The 16779-nt window shown below is 37.2% G+C and overlaps 2 protein-coding genes across 2 annotated transcripts in view; one reads left to right on the top strand and one right to left on the bottom strand.

Annotated features, from left to right (window-relative positions):
- The window catches only part of LOC139120385 (nuclear pore complex protein Nup107-like), a 36831-nt gene extending 33844 nt beyond the window's left edge, over nt 1-2987 (bottom strand). Inside the window, exon 1 of the mRNA XM_070684766.1 lies at nt 2849-2987. Within this exon, the coding sequence (XP_070540867.1) occupies nt 2849-2871 (23 nt within the window). The 5' untranslated portion in view covers nt 2872-2987. The remainder of the gene's footprint in view (nt 1-2848) is intronic.
- On the top strand, nt 2801-15353 carry LOC139120387 (DNA polymerase lambda-like). The gene is made up of 11 exons (XM_070684767.1): nt 2801-2940; nt 3191-4184; nt 5373-5450; nt 9307-9414; nt 10472-10651; nt 10804-10936; nt 11613-11777; nt 11907-11998; nt 12631-12744; nt 13357-15170; nt 15215-15353. Exons 2-10 carry the CDS (start codon nt 3348-3350, stop codon nt 13510-13512), a joined length of 1863 nt encoding a protein of 620 aa, XP_070540868.1. The 5' UTR covers nt 2801-2940; nt 3191-3347; the 3' UTR covers nt 13513-15170; nt 15215-15353.
- Nucleotides 15354-16779: the final 1426 nt, after the last annotated feature.

Genomic DNA, 16779 nt, shown 5'->3' with positions numbered 1-16779 from the left:
GCCATGTCACATTCCGTGTCCGATTTCACTGTGAAAATTAGCAAGTTAATCTATCATGTAACCGTCGATTGTTCCCTATCATTCTCAAAATTCATACCTGGTACTTAATCTGCTAAAAAACGCTCCTTTCGTGTGATTTTCGGCTGAATTCGACGGACACATTGTGAAACATAAGCGTGAGCAGCATTCCGGCACCTCTTGGGTACCTCCACTTTACTGACGTTGGCGCTGCCTACCCATGAGGGATGACTGGAATGTTGCTCACGCTTATGTTTTGGCGAGGTGTCTCTCCAACTCGGCCAAAAATCACAGGAAATGAGCATTTTGTAAGCAGATGAAGTATCAGGTGTGAATTTTCGTGTGATTTTCGGCCGAGTTCAGAAGACACCTCGCCAAAACATAAGGCATGAACAACCTTCCAGTCACCCATCATGGGTATGCGGCGCTAACGTCAGTAAAGTGGAGGTGCCCAATGTCCACTGTGAGGTGACCAGAATGTTGCTCACGCTTATGTTTTAGCGATGTGTCCGTTGAAATTCACACGAAACGAGCATTCGTGAAGCAAATTAAGTACCAGGTATGAATTTTGAGAATGATAGGGCACGGTCGACGGTTACATGCTAGATGAACTTGCTACTTTTCACGGTAAGGGGAGAACCATTTGATTTCTGGGGGGGATATGGAGGATTTTGAGAAAAAAAAATTTGTCACCAGGTGAGAGAGAAGAAAAAAAAAATTGATCCTGTCATGGCCTGAGAAAAAAAAATTGTCATAACAGACAGAAGAGAAAAAAAAATTGTCACAATGCACCAGAAATAAGCAAAATTTGGAAACCTTATTCTCATGTATTCTTTGCCAGCGCGCCGCCATAGGCGGCGCAAATGTTTTACCACAAGCAATTCTTATGTTTCTTTTCCCAGCACTTATGATATAAGCATGCACTCCATAGGTCTACTTTACACCTCAGTACACTCAATGTTTTCCTTCTATTTTCTGACCCAAGAAATCATTTTCAGGATTTCTGTTGCAATATCTCAATGGCATAGGCACTATCTAAAGGGGACTATTTGACTTCTGTAAATTGTGAAATTTTAAAACACAAGACAGGAGTCAATAAACTAGTGTTAAAACCAATATATTATTTTCTCAATATAAATTTGTTAGAAAGATGTACCTTGACAATGGAAAATTGAGGAAAAACAAAATATAATGAAATACAATGTGTGAGCCTTGTTTTTCTGACCACAAACACCGGATCGCAAACATACCATATTCAGGCTTTTCATTAGAAGCTGGCAGCTGGAGAAATGACACAAGAAGGTCACAGATTTTCCGTTCCTGTATATTTATTTGTCTTCAGTCTCTGGCAAACAGAACTGTTTTTCACAAATTATATTGTCATTGTTTGGTTGTTGAATATTGTGACTAAAACACTGATCATGCAAAAAATGTAAAAAATATCAGTGTTCAATGTCATTTTCAAACAGTTTTACCGAGTGCAAAATAAACTGAAACTCCTCTCAGATTGCACCATTAAACACATCAATTTCTCAAAATTTCCAATACGAGAGGGGGAACCCCCTCTCGTGCTCTCCCCCTTGGGATATTCTAACAGTTTCACTTAGTGAACAAATTAAAAAACCTCTCAGATTGCACCAGACTGCACCATTGCACACATCAATATCTTAAAAATTTCCATGCAAGATAGGGGAAAGCCCCTGTGACACTTTCCCCCCCTAAGCCTCTCTCATGTTCTCCCCCTGTACTTTCAAATTCTGCCCGGTCAGATATCCTAGTGAAAACCCTGTCATAATATCCATCCAAATTAAACAATATACTATATGATTAGATACTGCGTGATCTTTTATATCTTTATTTTATTGTGACTTTGAATTTCACTTTGATGTGTTCACCTTTTTCGAACCATCATGAGATAGCTGATAATAGTCTAGCAGGGCACATCAGGATTTGAAGGGTCTTTACTGTTGCTGTATTTTGTAAATTTTACAATTACATGTATTGGTATTTAACTTTTCTAAGTGGAGAATGGTCAAAATTTCAGAGTTAGAGAGGAAGGTTACTCAAATTCATCATGGTTGGTGAAGGGGGGAGGGTCACTCAAAATTTCGGAGTTTCCGGCCGTCAATAATGACGGCTCCCTTATATACAACGCATTACAAACTTGATAACCAATAAAAAAAAAAAATTTGCACTGCTACTCAATTTTGAAAAAAAAAATTGATGCAGGTCTGACAGTAGAAAAAAAAAATTGCTGTCACTCTGACAGGAAAAAAAAATTTGCTCCCATACCCTCTTCCTCCATACCCCCCCCCCCCCCCGAAATCAAATGGTTCTCCCCTAAAATCGAACGTCGAAGATGACATGGAGGCACAATCCCTATACGAAATAGCCATTTCATTTCCTGACTTGGTTTTTCTCAAGCATATATACACACGTCTATGGGGCGCATAGTCCAAGAGCGGAATAGATCACAGGGGAATGTGGTGCGAAGTGTCTGGCGTATACAACGGTCAACCTAGGCTGCGGTGCCGAACAGTCTCTTTTGAACCGATTCACTACGGCCGCTGTGTGGTATGCATTAGAAAAGTGTTTCTGGTGCATACCTCACAGCGGATGTCGTGTATCGGTTCACAAGCGACTGTGTTGCCGAAGGACTGTGGACAAGTGTGGTCGTATTAAGGCCACAGCGTGCAGCACAGTGCCATCTTGCGAGGGACTGTGCATGGAGGTAGTACTACCTCCATGGACTGTGTGACCCAGAAGACCACCACATCTTAGGAACGCAGACTTGATCGAAAGCGCCATAAACTTGCTATCTTTATCATACCTGCCCTCTCTTTCGGCGTGCATGTTTCCTAAATGGAGTCTGTGACTAGTCCCAGAAATTTTGATTGGTCTGTTCTTTGTCAATCAGTGAAGGTGAGTCTTCGCGCCATACATATCATGGGCGCAGACATATTAGTTGAATGGCACCTCACACAAGAGGTGAAATGTGTATGGGCCTAAAATGTGTACATTAAATAGAATTATGGACGGAATTTCTTAGTTAGATTTAAAATGATCTTAAAGGTCTTAAATACGTTAAAGTTATCTTTATTTTCTCTGCCTTTTTATTCATCTGATTACCAAAAATACCTACTTTACCACTGCAAATTGGGAACGAGGACAGATGACCCGACAATGACCTTAGCTATTAACGCCTCAACACATTTCTTCCCGGAGTTGAGCTGGTCAGCTGGTGGCGGTGGTGTATATGACGTTGTGGACGTTGTAGTGAGATTGGATTGACAAGCTGACAGAGAAGTTACTTAAATAGCCGTCGGAATATGAGTAGCAGAGCATTGTCTAAGAAACGAGGCGCGTCCGTCACTGAAACGGGGCGTTCAAAAAAGAAAGCGAAAACAAGTTCCTCCTCGGGATGTAAACAAACAAGCGCGGCGGCTGCAGATTCCCCGCTGCCGAACTCAAGGCCTGCTACACATGGATTTTTAAGCGGCGTCGAAGTTTTCATTCTTCAGGCTGGTCTCGGTAAGGCAAGAGCAGAAATCTTCGGTAGGCAACTCAAGAAATTTGGCGGCGCAGTTCATGACAAATTTACTGAAGAAACCAAATACATCATCGTGGACGAGCTTATGGAAATTGACAGACTGCTCAGAATTCTGAAAGTCGATGCGCCGCCTGCAAATGTTAAAATTGTGAAAGCAAGCTGGCTCAGCAGCTGTCTCTCTGAGGAACGGTTACTCGAAACAGGTGATTTTGAACTTGACATTAAAAGTTTTCTCAAACTCAGACAGAACAAAGCAGATGAAAAGGACGAAGGAAGGAAAACTGAAGTGAGATGTAAACTCCCGGAAAGTCGTCAGAAAGTGGACACTGTCGTCACGGAAACAGAGGAAAAGGATGAGAATGCGCAAAGCACTGATGCGTCTGAAAAGCAAAGTCGCGGTGTTGCCGATGAGGACGAACGTTCAGAGGCAAAGCCAAGTGATGGACAGGTGTTTGTGCCGGTCCGTCGTCATGACAGTGATGACAGTAGTTATGAACCCAGCGACGATGAAGATTATGCGTCCAAACTGAGTAAATTTTCAGCCTCTTCGTCTGATATGAGTTCAGCTGCAAGTTCGTCGACATCAACACCAAACACATCACCCCAGAAACTCCCGGTAAGTGCCATTTTTCACTTTGGACAAAAACTGTGCAGATTGCTCAAACCATAGGGTCCTCAATCTCCAATGATATTGATGATGATGATGATTAAATATTTAAAAATGGAGAAAAATAAAAATATATTTGGATTCTGTAAATTTGTTGTAGTTGTTGTTGTTGTTATTGTTATAGTTGTTGTTGTTGATAGTATTTGCAGAAAAAAACAAAGTATGCGCTGCAAAATTCAATACAACCTAACTATACACATGCGCTGCAAAATTCAATACAGCCTAAAGTTAGGCTGTACATTGAATTTTGCAGCGCATACTTTGTTCTTTTCTGCAAATACTATCAACAACAACAACAATAATAATAACAACAACAACAACAACAACAAATTTACAGAGTCCAAATATATTTTTATTTTCCTACATTTTTAAATATTTAATCATCATCATCATCATCAATATCATCAGAGATTGAGGACCCTATGCTCAAATACACGTTGTGAAATATTTTGGAAATGTGTGAAAATAATTACATAAAGTGAGGAAGTTTGTAAGATACATCTATGATTTAGATTGTTTTTATTTGTATGTCTGCTCAGGGTAAATATGTTGTCTTTTAGCATAGGTGACACTATTACCTATAGAAAGAGTATCCATTTCTTTTTTCTTTCACAGTAATAACTAAAGGAACTTTTAAAGAAATAGATAACAAGTTACTCTGGCCACTCCCTACATATTCTTCAAATTATGAGTGTGTTAGCTCAAGATACTAGGTTAAATCACTGTCATCCATTCTTTCATTCATTGTTCAGTAAATTGGATTTGCCATTCTGCAGATATGTGATGTAGAAACTTGTGGACACAAATGGAACCTCATTGATGAGGACTGAGTGAAGATTACCGATAGAAACTCTGGTTGGACTGCTCAATCACTGGCATTACTTTCATACAGTACTTGTCAAGGAGGAAGCCAGTCCTAATAGGAAGCCAACTATACAACATGTTGCATTGGTTATTAAAAAACAACAGAAATAAATGTCATACATACATACATACACACACACACACACACACACACACACATACATACATACATACATACATACATACAAAGGGAAAATTAAGTATTTTCTATTTCCAACGTCCCTGTCTGTCAATCACATTGACATATTTTCTTTTTTTCTCTCGTTTTTTCAGAAAGGGAACTGGGTTTGTGCTAAGGCTGTGACCAACAGACTGACAAACCACAATAAACATATCACAGATAAGTTGGCGGTAAGATTTATTGATACCAAAAATAGTTATTGCTAATAATGAGAGTTTGGGTGTTTAGAGGATTAACCTTATATCACCATGGTTTGGCCCAAACCCATCACTTTTCAATGATAGTTATGGCACTGTTTACATGGAAATGGGGGGGAGAGAAATGGTAAAGCAGTCCCATTGTCTCTATGACTGTTATAGCTGCAATATTGATGTAATGGAAAGCCACTAATCACTTGCACAATTAGTACCTTGTAATCTATCAGTATGATGAAATAGGTATGCAATGATGGTCATGATCAAAAACTGATTTAAAAGGCACAACTAATGACCCTGTAAAGCTGTGATGTGTGTCTGGGTATTCAGATGCCTCTTGTGAAGAATGAGTCCAATGTGTGTTGTAAACAACGTTGATTATCCCAGGAAACATGCAAAACATTTATACTTATTTAGTCTGCTGGGGAGTCAAGTTACTGTTATATTAGGCATAGTAGCATGCTACAGTGTATAAATAAACTCCCCAGCAGACTCAATAAGGGGTTCATTTTGCTACCATGTGTGGCATATACCACAAGCAGCTAGGTAAGTATTATGTGCAATGAAGTTGAATTATGAACTGTACCTACATCAATCTTGCTATTACATGATATCAGGATAGGTGCATTTGGTGTTTTGTAGTGGATGTATCCATAGTTTACAGTATAAAGTGTCTGAAGAGTGAAACAGAATTTTAGATTGAGCAAGCTTTATTGAGCAGAGATATTCAGGGCCCGGGGCCAAGGATTGTCAACAGTGTAGATATGTCAGACACATGAAGGCTGTATCAGTGAGAGTGAGGCAAACAACAACGATGGTGTGACAGAGTCAGTGGCAAATATTTCAATGGTCATAATGTCAAAAAGTTCATTACCATACCATACCATGATTTCACCACAGCCAGTATGCAGTCTCCTGCAATAAGAATGATACCCTCATGTATTAGACGCACTCCAAATATATAATGGACTCTTTACCTATCCACTAAGCATACCAATTCACATATTCATACGTCATTACAGTATATGTATTTTTGTGAGGTAGGAAGTAAAAATGCTATTTATAAATGAAAGATTTAAACTTTTACTGAAACTTTCTTCAGGAAACTTCAAACCATCCTCTTTCATAATCTAGAAGAAATATTAGGGGTCACTCTGTAAATTTTGGTACCGTAATTAAGAAAATAACTATTGAAAATTTAGTATTTGAAATTCACAATGGCTGATACGCCCATGTTAACCCTCTGGGTCAAAATTTTAATTTTCCATTTCCACAAAAACAAAACAAGAGAAAACATTCACTCGGCAAGCTTCAAAATGAGATCACACAAGAAGCTTACTAGCTGAGTATTGTAAAAAATTTGAGAGACTGAATATCTGTCCCCAAGGTGCATTCTACCAGAAGACAGAAGATGTAATTGCTTTGTAATTGCTGTTTTGTTTATAGCTCACATTTGGTATACCAATGTGAGGTTTTCGTATAAGCTGAATCAGTTCATTTGCATCTGATTTGCATGTCTGTATGTCTGTATATTTGTGGGTATGTGCGGGTGTATGTCCGTCACACACAAAGGCTCCCATACCGCCAAAGCTACCGTCTCAGTATTTGGTGTACAGGTAGATGTAGGGGTTGAGATGTGAATTTGTTCAAATGAACACATCAGTGTCAAAAATATGCAAATGAGGTAAGAAAAAGGGAAATACTGCAAGTGTGCAGGAGTGGTGGCAGTGAATTGAATCAGCCCACACATCGGAATAAGAGGATTTTGACCTTTAACCTATTTGTATGCAGGGTACCTATTATGTTTGGGAGTGGTAGCAGTAACTGAAACAGCTAATTGGTCATTTCCTATCATTGTTTATGAACTGTGACATATTAACAGATCTGCTGAAACCATATGGATGTCTATTTTTGTACATCCATGGTAGAAAGATTCTCTGCTATGCATGTTGCTAAAGTTGACCTTCAGTACCTAAAGTTTCAGACCTTAGGCTGCGTTCACAAAAAACGATTAGGGGGGGGCTGGAGGAATTCAGGGGGGGGATTCGAAAATTTTTGGGGTAGTAGAGGGGGGGGGACTTGAAAATTTTGCTCTACCTGTAGGGGGGGGACTTGAAAATTTTTGGTTCCCTTTTGTGTTTTACATTTTCCTATTCCAAGTTTTTGTAGATAATTCAATGAAAAATGAATACCATTTTAATGTCATCATAGTAATAATTTAACAAAATTTAGAACCATTTTGTCACATTTCATGACTTGTATCTCGAAAAAATCTAAATGTGTGGTTTGTCGTAAAAAACAAACTTTAGCCTCCTAACCTGGGCAGAAGCTGCAACTGTTAATGATTTCTGCAATATTTCTATGCAATGGAACAAATATAGTTTCCTGCTATCTCCCTACAGCATGCACAAACACACAATATTTAGTTTGTCAACAAAGCCTGTATATATAAATATAAATACGTATTTGGTGATAATTTAATTGGAGTCCAGGCTGACAGTCAGTTGTCAGTGTTTTAATGCATGGTACACATATATAGGCTGTGATAGCATTAGCTGAATACTAGACAATTCAACATGCTGTAGGGAGTAGAACAAGAATGCAGTTGTAAAACTGAACAAAAATATTGCCAAAATTATCAAAGTTAATACAGCTACTGCCTACGGGTAGTGTCACTATCATTAATGCTCTCCTCCTGCAGTGTCACTGTCACTGCATACCTGATCAGTGCAAGAGAAAGCTCTGACTCTGATGTACATGCAGAAGAGTTTGGGTCATATGATGCTCATGACAGTGAAACGTACTTGTACACAAGATCAGCCAGAGAGCAACACATGGAAGAACACATAGAAATATTTGAATTCTGGCATATGAGAATAATCAAATACGGGTATTAAAGAAAAAAGATGGGGTCACCATGCTTGATTTTCTAAATTTTCACATTCTTGTTATAAAATGTTACAGAATCTGATGTAAAACTTTGAACAGTAAAGACTAAAGAAAAAATATGTGACCAAATAGAATTATTTATTTTTTAAACAAATTTAAAATTATTACACCCACAATTTCAGAGAATAAAACATTTATTTGATGAAACATTTTACCTTCCAGTGTTGTCAATTTTGAGTAGCATCTAATCCATATATGTCTTGTAGTTTTGAAACAAATTTTTGGTAGGTCACTGTGCAATATGGCAATTAGCCAAAATTCACAATTTTCCTACTCTCTCATGATTGTCATTTTTTGTGCTCTTCAGCAGGAGCAATTGACCTGGCCAGAGTTGGATTAACTCATGTTGGCTTTTAGACTAATAAATCTAAAAAATTCACTGATGCATTTAAAGAACTTGCCTTGGGAATATGCCTATAGAAAGTGCTAAAACAGGTTGTGTTGAACACCTGTGAGCGGAACGGCGCTATACATGTTTATTTTTTCTGCGCTCACATCCTTTACAAATATGCGGGCCTGTAATAGTTAGGGGGGGGGGGACTTGAAAAATTTTGACCATATAGAGGGGGGGCATTTGAAAATTTTTTGGGGTACTTAGGGGGGGGATCTGAAAAAAATAAGATTTCAATCGAAATTCCTCCAGCCCCCCCCCTAATCGTTATTTGTGAACGCAGCCTTATTTACTTTTCTCATTCTTAATTTTGTGGTCTAAATATTTCTTGTTGTTTTTCTGGTTGTACTGTGCAGAAATTGTCGTAACATCAACGTATAATTTTCCTGCACTGAACAGATAGAAATAACACTTATTGTTGATCTTTGGTATGTACCAATTCTGATCAAATTTGAGCGACACCGTATTATTGCGGTATTTTTTTTTCACTAGATTCTTATGGAGACTTACAAGAACACCAAAGACCAATGGAGAGCACTGAGTTATTCTAAAGCTATCATGGCACTCAAGAACTACCCTAAAGAAATCACAAGCTGGGAGGTATGTTGTGTGTCTGCATTCCCTTACAATGATGATGAAGATAGGATTTCAGCAAGCTGATCGAATCCCGTCAAAGCAGCAGTCGTCAATCCCCGGTCCTCGCATTCGTGGTTGTTGGTGTTCACTATTTACGTGATTTTAGTCCTTTGTTCTCCTGTGAAAGTCTGGACAGTTGGTCAATTTTTCTCAGAGATGTTAAAAGCTGATAAAAAAAAATCCTCCCCCTGAATTCATAATTTACATGATCAAGGGTCATTTGTGTTGTGCATGCAGGTCAGAATGGTAAAACACAAGTTTGCATTTGCTTTGATACTGTGTATGCAAATTCCATTTGTACTAGTGAATGTTTAAACACAATCTTGTCGAGAAGACGCAGGTAATGCTCTGATGATCAAGCTGTAGTTCCCCAAACACAAATTGTAAAGGTGGTTAAATTTTTTTCATCTTTACTTTTAATCCTGCCAAGTTAATATATCATGCACTCTCAGGCCAAGTTTAGTTACAGTAAAACCAATGAGGCAATAATATAAGTCAAGTGTTGAATTTCAACAAAGACTTGAGCATTTGAAGGCCTCTGAAAACATAGTTACCATAAATGTGTATTTGAAAGAATTAATCTGCTATAACATACCATGTCAAGTATGTGACAATATACCCATAGGTTTTGGTTCGATAACCACAATTCATTGACCTTGCACTTGGAGAAGTGACTGCCCTGACAGGATGAGAGTTAAATTGTATTTTCATTTTCTTATAGAATACACACCAGATTAAATCCCTTCAGTTTGACATGAATTATTTAGCTTTGTTGTCTATCTGAAATTTTACAAAAAGACCAAATGTTTTATCTTTCAACATTGCATTAATAGTCCCATACATGTGTTGCAACCAGCCCTGATATCACCACCATTTAAAAATGTTCATTTGCAAGGATGGATGCCCTCAACCCAACCATTTAACATGCTGACATTGTTGTTATCATATACTTCTTCTGAGCATGACAATTCGATAACATGGGAAACAAAAGGAGAAATTTTCTGTGTGTTTTTGCCTTTAGGAAGCTAATAATATTCCGGGCATTGGTCAGAAATTGGCAGATAAAGTCTGGGAAATTGTTCAGAGCGGACATCTGAGAAAGATAGATCATGTATGTCAGGGAGAGGACGTGGCAACTATCAACCTGTTCAACAAGATTCACGGCGTAGGTCCGACTGTTGCCAGGGATTTCTACCAACAGGTAATGCACTTTCTATATAAGTTCAACAGCAACAAACTTTACATTATATGCTCGTAAATGTTGTCAGGATTTTCTTGATAGTTTTGAATACAGTTAAAGTACTTGTAGAGGTTCAAAGGTGATCATGGTGGTTTGTCTTTATTGCTTACCAGGGTTTCAGGACAATAGATGACCTGAGGGAAAAGGCAAAACTAAGCAGGCAACAGAAGATTGGACTGAAGCATTTCGATGATTTCCTGGACAGGATGCAAAGGGAAGAGGCGACAGAGATTGAAAAAGTTGTAGGTATCAAACGAGTCTCGGATGTGTCTCGTGGACAGATATTCAGACACTCAAACTTTTGCAATACGTTTTTTACCACTCGTTTGGGTTTATTTTAAAGCTAGTAGAATAAAGAAAATTCACTGGCTAATACTGTGGTGAAAATCAAAAATTTAATTTTTCTCTATATAGTTAACACTAGGATAGCAGCCATTTTGAATTTCCAATGACAGGAAATGTCAGATATTTGTTTCCATAATACCATGGTGACCCCCTTATTTTCATAATTGATTTTGACAGAGAATGGTTTAAAGTTTCCTTGAGGAAAATTTGAGCAAAAGTTTAAGTCTCGCAATTTCTAGGTATGTACTACTTTAAAGGAAAATCTGCAATAATGAGACATTTTTACCAAAATACTTTAAACAAATTTCACGTGATTCTTCTCTTTCTTCATATCTTGAGCATGTTCATAACCTAATACTTTCCCGTCATAAATTTGTACTGACTTTCTAATTTTGGTTGAATATTGATCCCTTCCTTTGAATTTCAATCCCAATATGTTTTCTATAGAAATGGATGCAGCCCAAATCAGCACTGTCACTGAATCGTTTGATTTAATTTTCTAAAGCCCTCTAAAGGATGACATCATGAAGTTACACTGATACCCAGTATGCATGATATCTGGTTGTTCATCAGGTAGTTGATATGGCACATTCCATCAACCCAGGACTGATAGGGATGGCCTGTGGATCCTATCGCCGCGGGAAACCAACCTGTGGTGATGTGGACGTCCTCATCACACACCCTGATGGACATTCTCACAAGGGTGTCTTCCAGAAACTTCTTGAGAAACTTAGAGCTACAGGTAGGTGCAAAAATATCTCCACCCCAGTTTGGTTATTTTTGTGCCATTTTGTTGTCATTTCCACTTGGGAATTGATCACATTTAATTTCAATGCTCTTAATCAAGATTCTTTACTTGTGTGCGAGTCAGGTTTCATCACAGATGATCTGGTCAGTCACGAGGACTCCGGAGAGCAGAAGAAGTATTTAGGTGTTTGTAAATTACCTGGTGAAAACAGAAAGGTAGGTGCATGGGATCACGTAAGCAGTAAAGTAGAATTAATTTCAAGTGCAAGTTAAGGTAGTATGCGCCTCAAAAGTGAAAGACTTAAACTTTTACTCAAACTTTCCTGAATGAAACTTTCAACCATTCTCTTACCGAATCAACGACAAAATCAGGGGTCACCGTCCAAAGTTTGGAACTAGAAAAACAAATTACTCAACATTTTGCAATATTTGAAATTCAAAATGGCTACCATCCTGTGTTAACTCTAGGGGAAAAAATTGAATTTTGGGTTTTCAAAAAACTAAAATGATTAAAGCTTTTCTTTCCCAAAGAACTTTAGAATGAGCCCCCCACAAGTGGTAGATCAGAAAAGAATTGTAGAAATTTGAGAGTTTGACTATTTGTCCCCAAGGCGTGTTCTACCTTAAAGGAGGAATTCTCTTTTTTAGATCAATGTGCATCATGAAAGTGGACATTGTTTTTGCAGGAAAACATTTACAATTTTATCACACAAGCATGCATTAAGTCATGATTTTTTAGATCTCAATGTGTTTACCAAAAGTGCGCTGGAATATTTAGTGTCTGCGTTCAGACATCATTTTTCTGATCACAGCTGAAACGTTGAATACAAATTCTCATTTCTTCACAGCATCGACGATTAGACATCATAGTGGTACCCTACCATGAATACCCATGTGCAATCATGTATTTCACAGGATCTAGTCATTTCAATCGATCCATGAGGGCATTGGCAGGCAAGAAGGTACTTTTATTCCATTATTCAATACCTGTATAAACTATGTCTGTATTTCTATCTCCTGCTTCAGAATTCAGTAACTTTCCATAGTCTTGATGATGACAACCAGGAAAAATATTCTTGCCTATGTGTTTGATTACAATAAAGGCGTGTTGTCAACTGAGCTACAAACTGAAGAGGTACAAAATATATGATATAGTATTCATTTTCTGAAATTCAGTAAACATCATGTTTTCATATTGTTTCATGACCAAAATGTCATTTGTGCTGAAGTACATGACTGCATGTACTGCAGCTAAGTGGCAACTGAAGTTTTATTACTCATGACAGAGTCATTTTGTTCATAATTATATAGAGCATTACTGTCTTTCTTACAGAAATTCTGATGTGACAAAAAACTTTTACTCAAAAATTCTATCAGCTTATCTCCTAGCATTGCATAGAAACAGTTTTAGAGAGATTTGATGAAAATATTTAGACCTGAAACAGTGTCATATTCACAAAATTCCAAACAGTGCAAGGATATTTTTATGATATTCATGAAAGCATACAATATTTGAACATTTCTCTTCTCATCAAAATGCATGTGCAACTTTTGGTTTCTTTTGAAATTCAAAGGGAATGTCACTGAATGAACATGCCTTGAAATCTGGAGTGATACGTAAGGGAAGAGAGAAGATTAACGAGGGTGTGGCTGTCCCTGTCAAGTCAGAGGAAGATGTTTTCAGAATTCTGGGCTTGGAATACCGAACCCCTGTGGAGAGAGACTGGTGAATTTCCACACACTTTGCAGACTCAACTTTTTAAATGATACCAATTATGAGTGATTGTGTTCAATATTATATTGTAGAGTTTGTCAACTTTTTACATACTGGACACCAATATCCATTAACTTTTGAGAAACGGTACAGTTGCAAATTTGTAATCAATCAATATTGTGGCAGTTTCACATTGTAAATAACGAACATCCAAACAAAATTTTAAATGGATTATGGTTCCGCTCAACCTCTCACCCCTCACCCCAATTCTCTGTAAAATAGATCAAACCTCACTATCAGCAGGACCTTATCACTATGGTGCAAGGGTGAACCGAGGTAAACGTCCATTTCAGTTTGATGTGTTGAGAAGAGTGGTGGCAAGGTACATATATTCACCAATGTAATGAGTTTTTCTCTCTATTATGGGGATAATGGCTGTTACTTTCATAAGTTTTGTTTCAGGATAAAGTACATTACTCCATTTTCATCAGTTTAAATACAAAGTATTTCCTGGCAAACACAATTTATTGTGGAACATATGCAATTTTATTGTTTGACAAATTTCAAGTCAAGACTAAAATTTGGTCATCGACGATGAATATTTGACATCACACACATCCAGGTTGTACACTTGGCATTTTGGTTGATGTTGGCAGTAAAACAAGGAACTATTTTTGACAGAACAAATATGGTGGAAAACATCTCTTGTAAACAGTACTTTCAGAGACATTGATATCAAATACTTTTAAATTTGTTCATACGAGTTGTTGCAGTCTTCCAATCACACTGGTTCTTCTCTACCTTTGCGTGTAAAGATATCTTTGTAACATTTCATTTCATGTGTGGAGAAAGAATCAATCAATATTATATATGCTACATTCTGCTCATTCATTGGTCTTTAAAAGTGGTGTCACATGTTCCACTTTCTGCTCATTGATTGGCTATATGAAAGTGATGTCACATGGTACATTCTACTCATTGATTGGCTACATCCAGGCAATACACAAGTACATGAAAAATGATTATACTCTATTATTGACCAGGCTACCACCAACGTCATTATTTTTTGATGAACTCCTTTGTAATATGATTTCTTCATGTAAATATATATTTTAATCTTATGCAATGACAAAAATATTTAAACTAGACTGGAAAAGCCATCGATCACCAGGGTTACTCAAAGCACTCAGTATGGAGGTCACACACTTGAGAAGGGATTGCAATGAGCGCCCATCAAGCGATGGATCTTGCAGTCTACTTGAAACTCACCAGCAGAAATGTTGATTACCTTTGCTTGGGGAGTTGAGTTTTATCAGAGTAAACATGGGCAAATCACACTGTAAATTTTATGCAGTATGTAATGAACTTCCTGTACTCTAGGTTTAATGAAATATCGTGTTTCATGAAATTCTGTATATATCTATTTGAACAATGAAATTAATATTCCCAAAATATCTTTGGGAATTTTTTATCTCTTTCTCCTTATGTACATATTAATGGTTCATTAAATTATAAGTTCTGCATGCCAGACAGCTCAGTCTTTTGTAATTTTAGAAATTTAGGGTAAAATTTTGCCATTTTTAAGGTGGATATCTATTCACATCTGTGGACTGATTTTTAAAAAGTGTCAAGTCATGTTTGTCAGTTTTTTACAATATTTTCCAATCAACTCCTGTAGTGTAGTGTAGTGTAGTGTAGCGTTGTGTAGTGTAGTGTAGTGTAGTGTAGTGTAGTGTAGTGAGGTTCTTATCTCTAAGGGAAAATTTTAGCAAGTCTTGTATGTCTATTCTTTGTTTTAATGGCAAATTTTGTTTTCTTTTTAATCATATGCAAATAAAAGTGATCTATAATAAGCAATCATTGATTCTTATGATATGTTAAGATTCCCAGATAGTTTCTCATTCAATGATCTCTGCCTGAATATCATTGCATGGAATGACCTTTTGACCATGAAACACAACTGAAAAGGGGAAAGAATTTTGAAAAAAAAAAATCCCTTGTCAACTATACACTCGCCCTAACTATGAGCTCACAAATTTTTACGTTTTCCTTGTCTCAATAAATTTTGATTCCCCCCACCCCGCCCTCCATCCTAACATGCAGAAATATAATGTGTCAGCCAAGTGTATTTTGCTATGTGCCAATACTAAAGGGGCAAACTCTAACAATTAGGTACATTTCAGTGATATGTTGGTGGGATTTCGTTCGCATTCATAGTTTCTGTGACTGTGAATTACTGTAAAACATACAGAAAAGTGGATAATTTTTAGTTCCTCCTGGATGAAGTCTGGAATGTCTGCTCACAGATTGGATTCCGTTGTTCCCTGCATGCATGCGTCAATCCATCTGTCCGTCTATCCATCCAGAGTCATTTCTCAGACATGACTGAACCGAACTGTTTTAAACTTTGCATAAGGACAACACACTATGACAAACATATGCACCTCTATTTATTTCATCATTCAATCCTATATGGCTGAGGGGCAGTCATTTTGTGCAACAAGCTATAATTTACACACACTTTGACTGATTTCATTCAAATTTGGCACAAATACGATGCACTATCATTTATATATGCATTCTAATTTGTTTTGCAACAGTGATATATTGGCCATTGGTAGACTCCTCTCTAGATTCACCTTGCTATGGAATGGTCCTATAGAGGAGAACCATTCCATAGCAAGGTGAATCTATTCTGTTTCATGGAAGTCTCACAATTGATCCCTAAGTCATTTGTTTGTTTGCTTGTTTACTTATTTGTTTGCTTGTTTATTTTTGTTTATTTGTCCATCAGTAATTTGTTTGTTTTTGTTTACTTTTTTTGTCTTTATTCTTTGTATTTTTTTCTCTTTTGACGGTTTTTTATATTTTTTTATTTTTCTATTTACTTGTCTACTGTTATTCAGTCAGATTTCCGTGTGTTTTAACACAAACGTTATCAGGTATTTTTCTTGAAAGTTCATATACAGATCGATGTGGTTCTTTTTATTATCTACACAAATTATTATTGGGGGCTGATCGTTTGGTAAATGTCGGAGTGCAGTGAAGATATATCTACAAATTTCAGCACACCTTGCAGAGTAATGAGCTCTAAACGTAATAGCGCCCTCTGTGTTCGATTAGACAGGTGAATTGCCAGTTGATATTAATTTTTACAATACATTAATGATATGCAACAATAGCAGGTTTTATAATTTGTCATTATCTTCAGAATAGCATTGATAATGTAGAGGTTCTGAGTTAATGATTTGTCTATTTTGAAGTTAATGGCAAATTATTATCT

Source organism: Ptychodera flava, chromosome 20, assembly GCF_041260155.1.
Source record: "Ptychodera flava strain L36383 chromosome 20, AS_Pfla_20210202, whole genome shotgun sequence".
Taxonomy (NCBI): domain Eukaryota; kingdom Metazoa; phylum Hemichordata; class Enteropneusta; family Ptychoderidae; genus Ptychodera; species Ptychodera flava.
The sequence above is the reverse complement of the archived record's forward strand: the minus strand, read 5'-3'. Positions and strand labels throughout refer to the sequence as shown.

Excerpts from the sequence above, each read along its gene's own strand:
- LOC139120387 (XM_070684767.1), top strand. The coding sequence starts at position 3,348 with ATGAGTAGCAGAGCATTGTCTAAGAAACGAGGCGCGTCCGTCACTGAA. Across the intron at positions 9,415-10,471 it reads AAGAAATCACAAGCTGGGAG|GAAGCTAATAATATTCCGGG; the intron begins GTATGTTGTGTG and ends TTTTGCCTTTAG. Across the intron at positions 10,937-11,612 it reads AGAGATTGAAAAAGTTGTAG|TTGATATGGCACATTCCATC; the intron begins GTATCAAACGAG and ends TTCATCAGGTAG.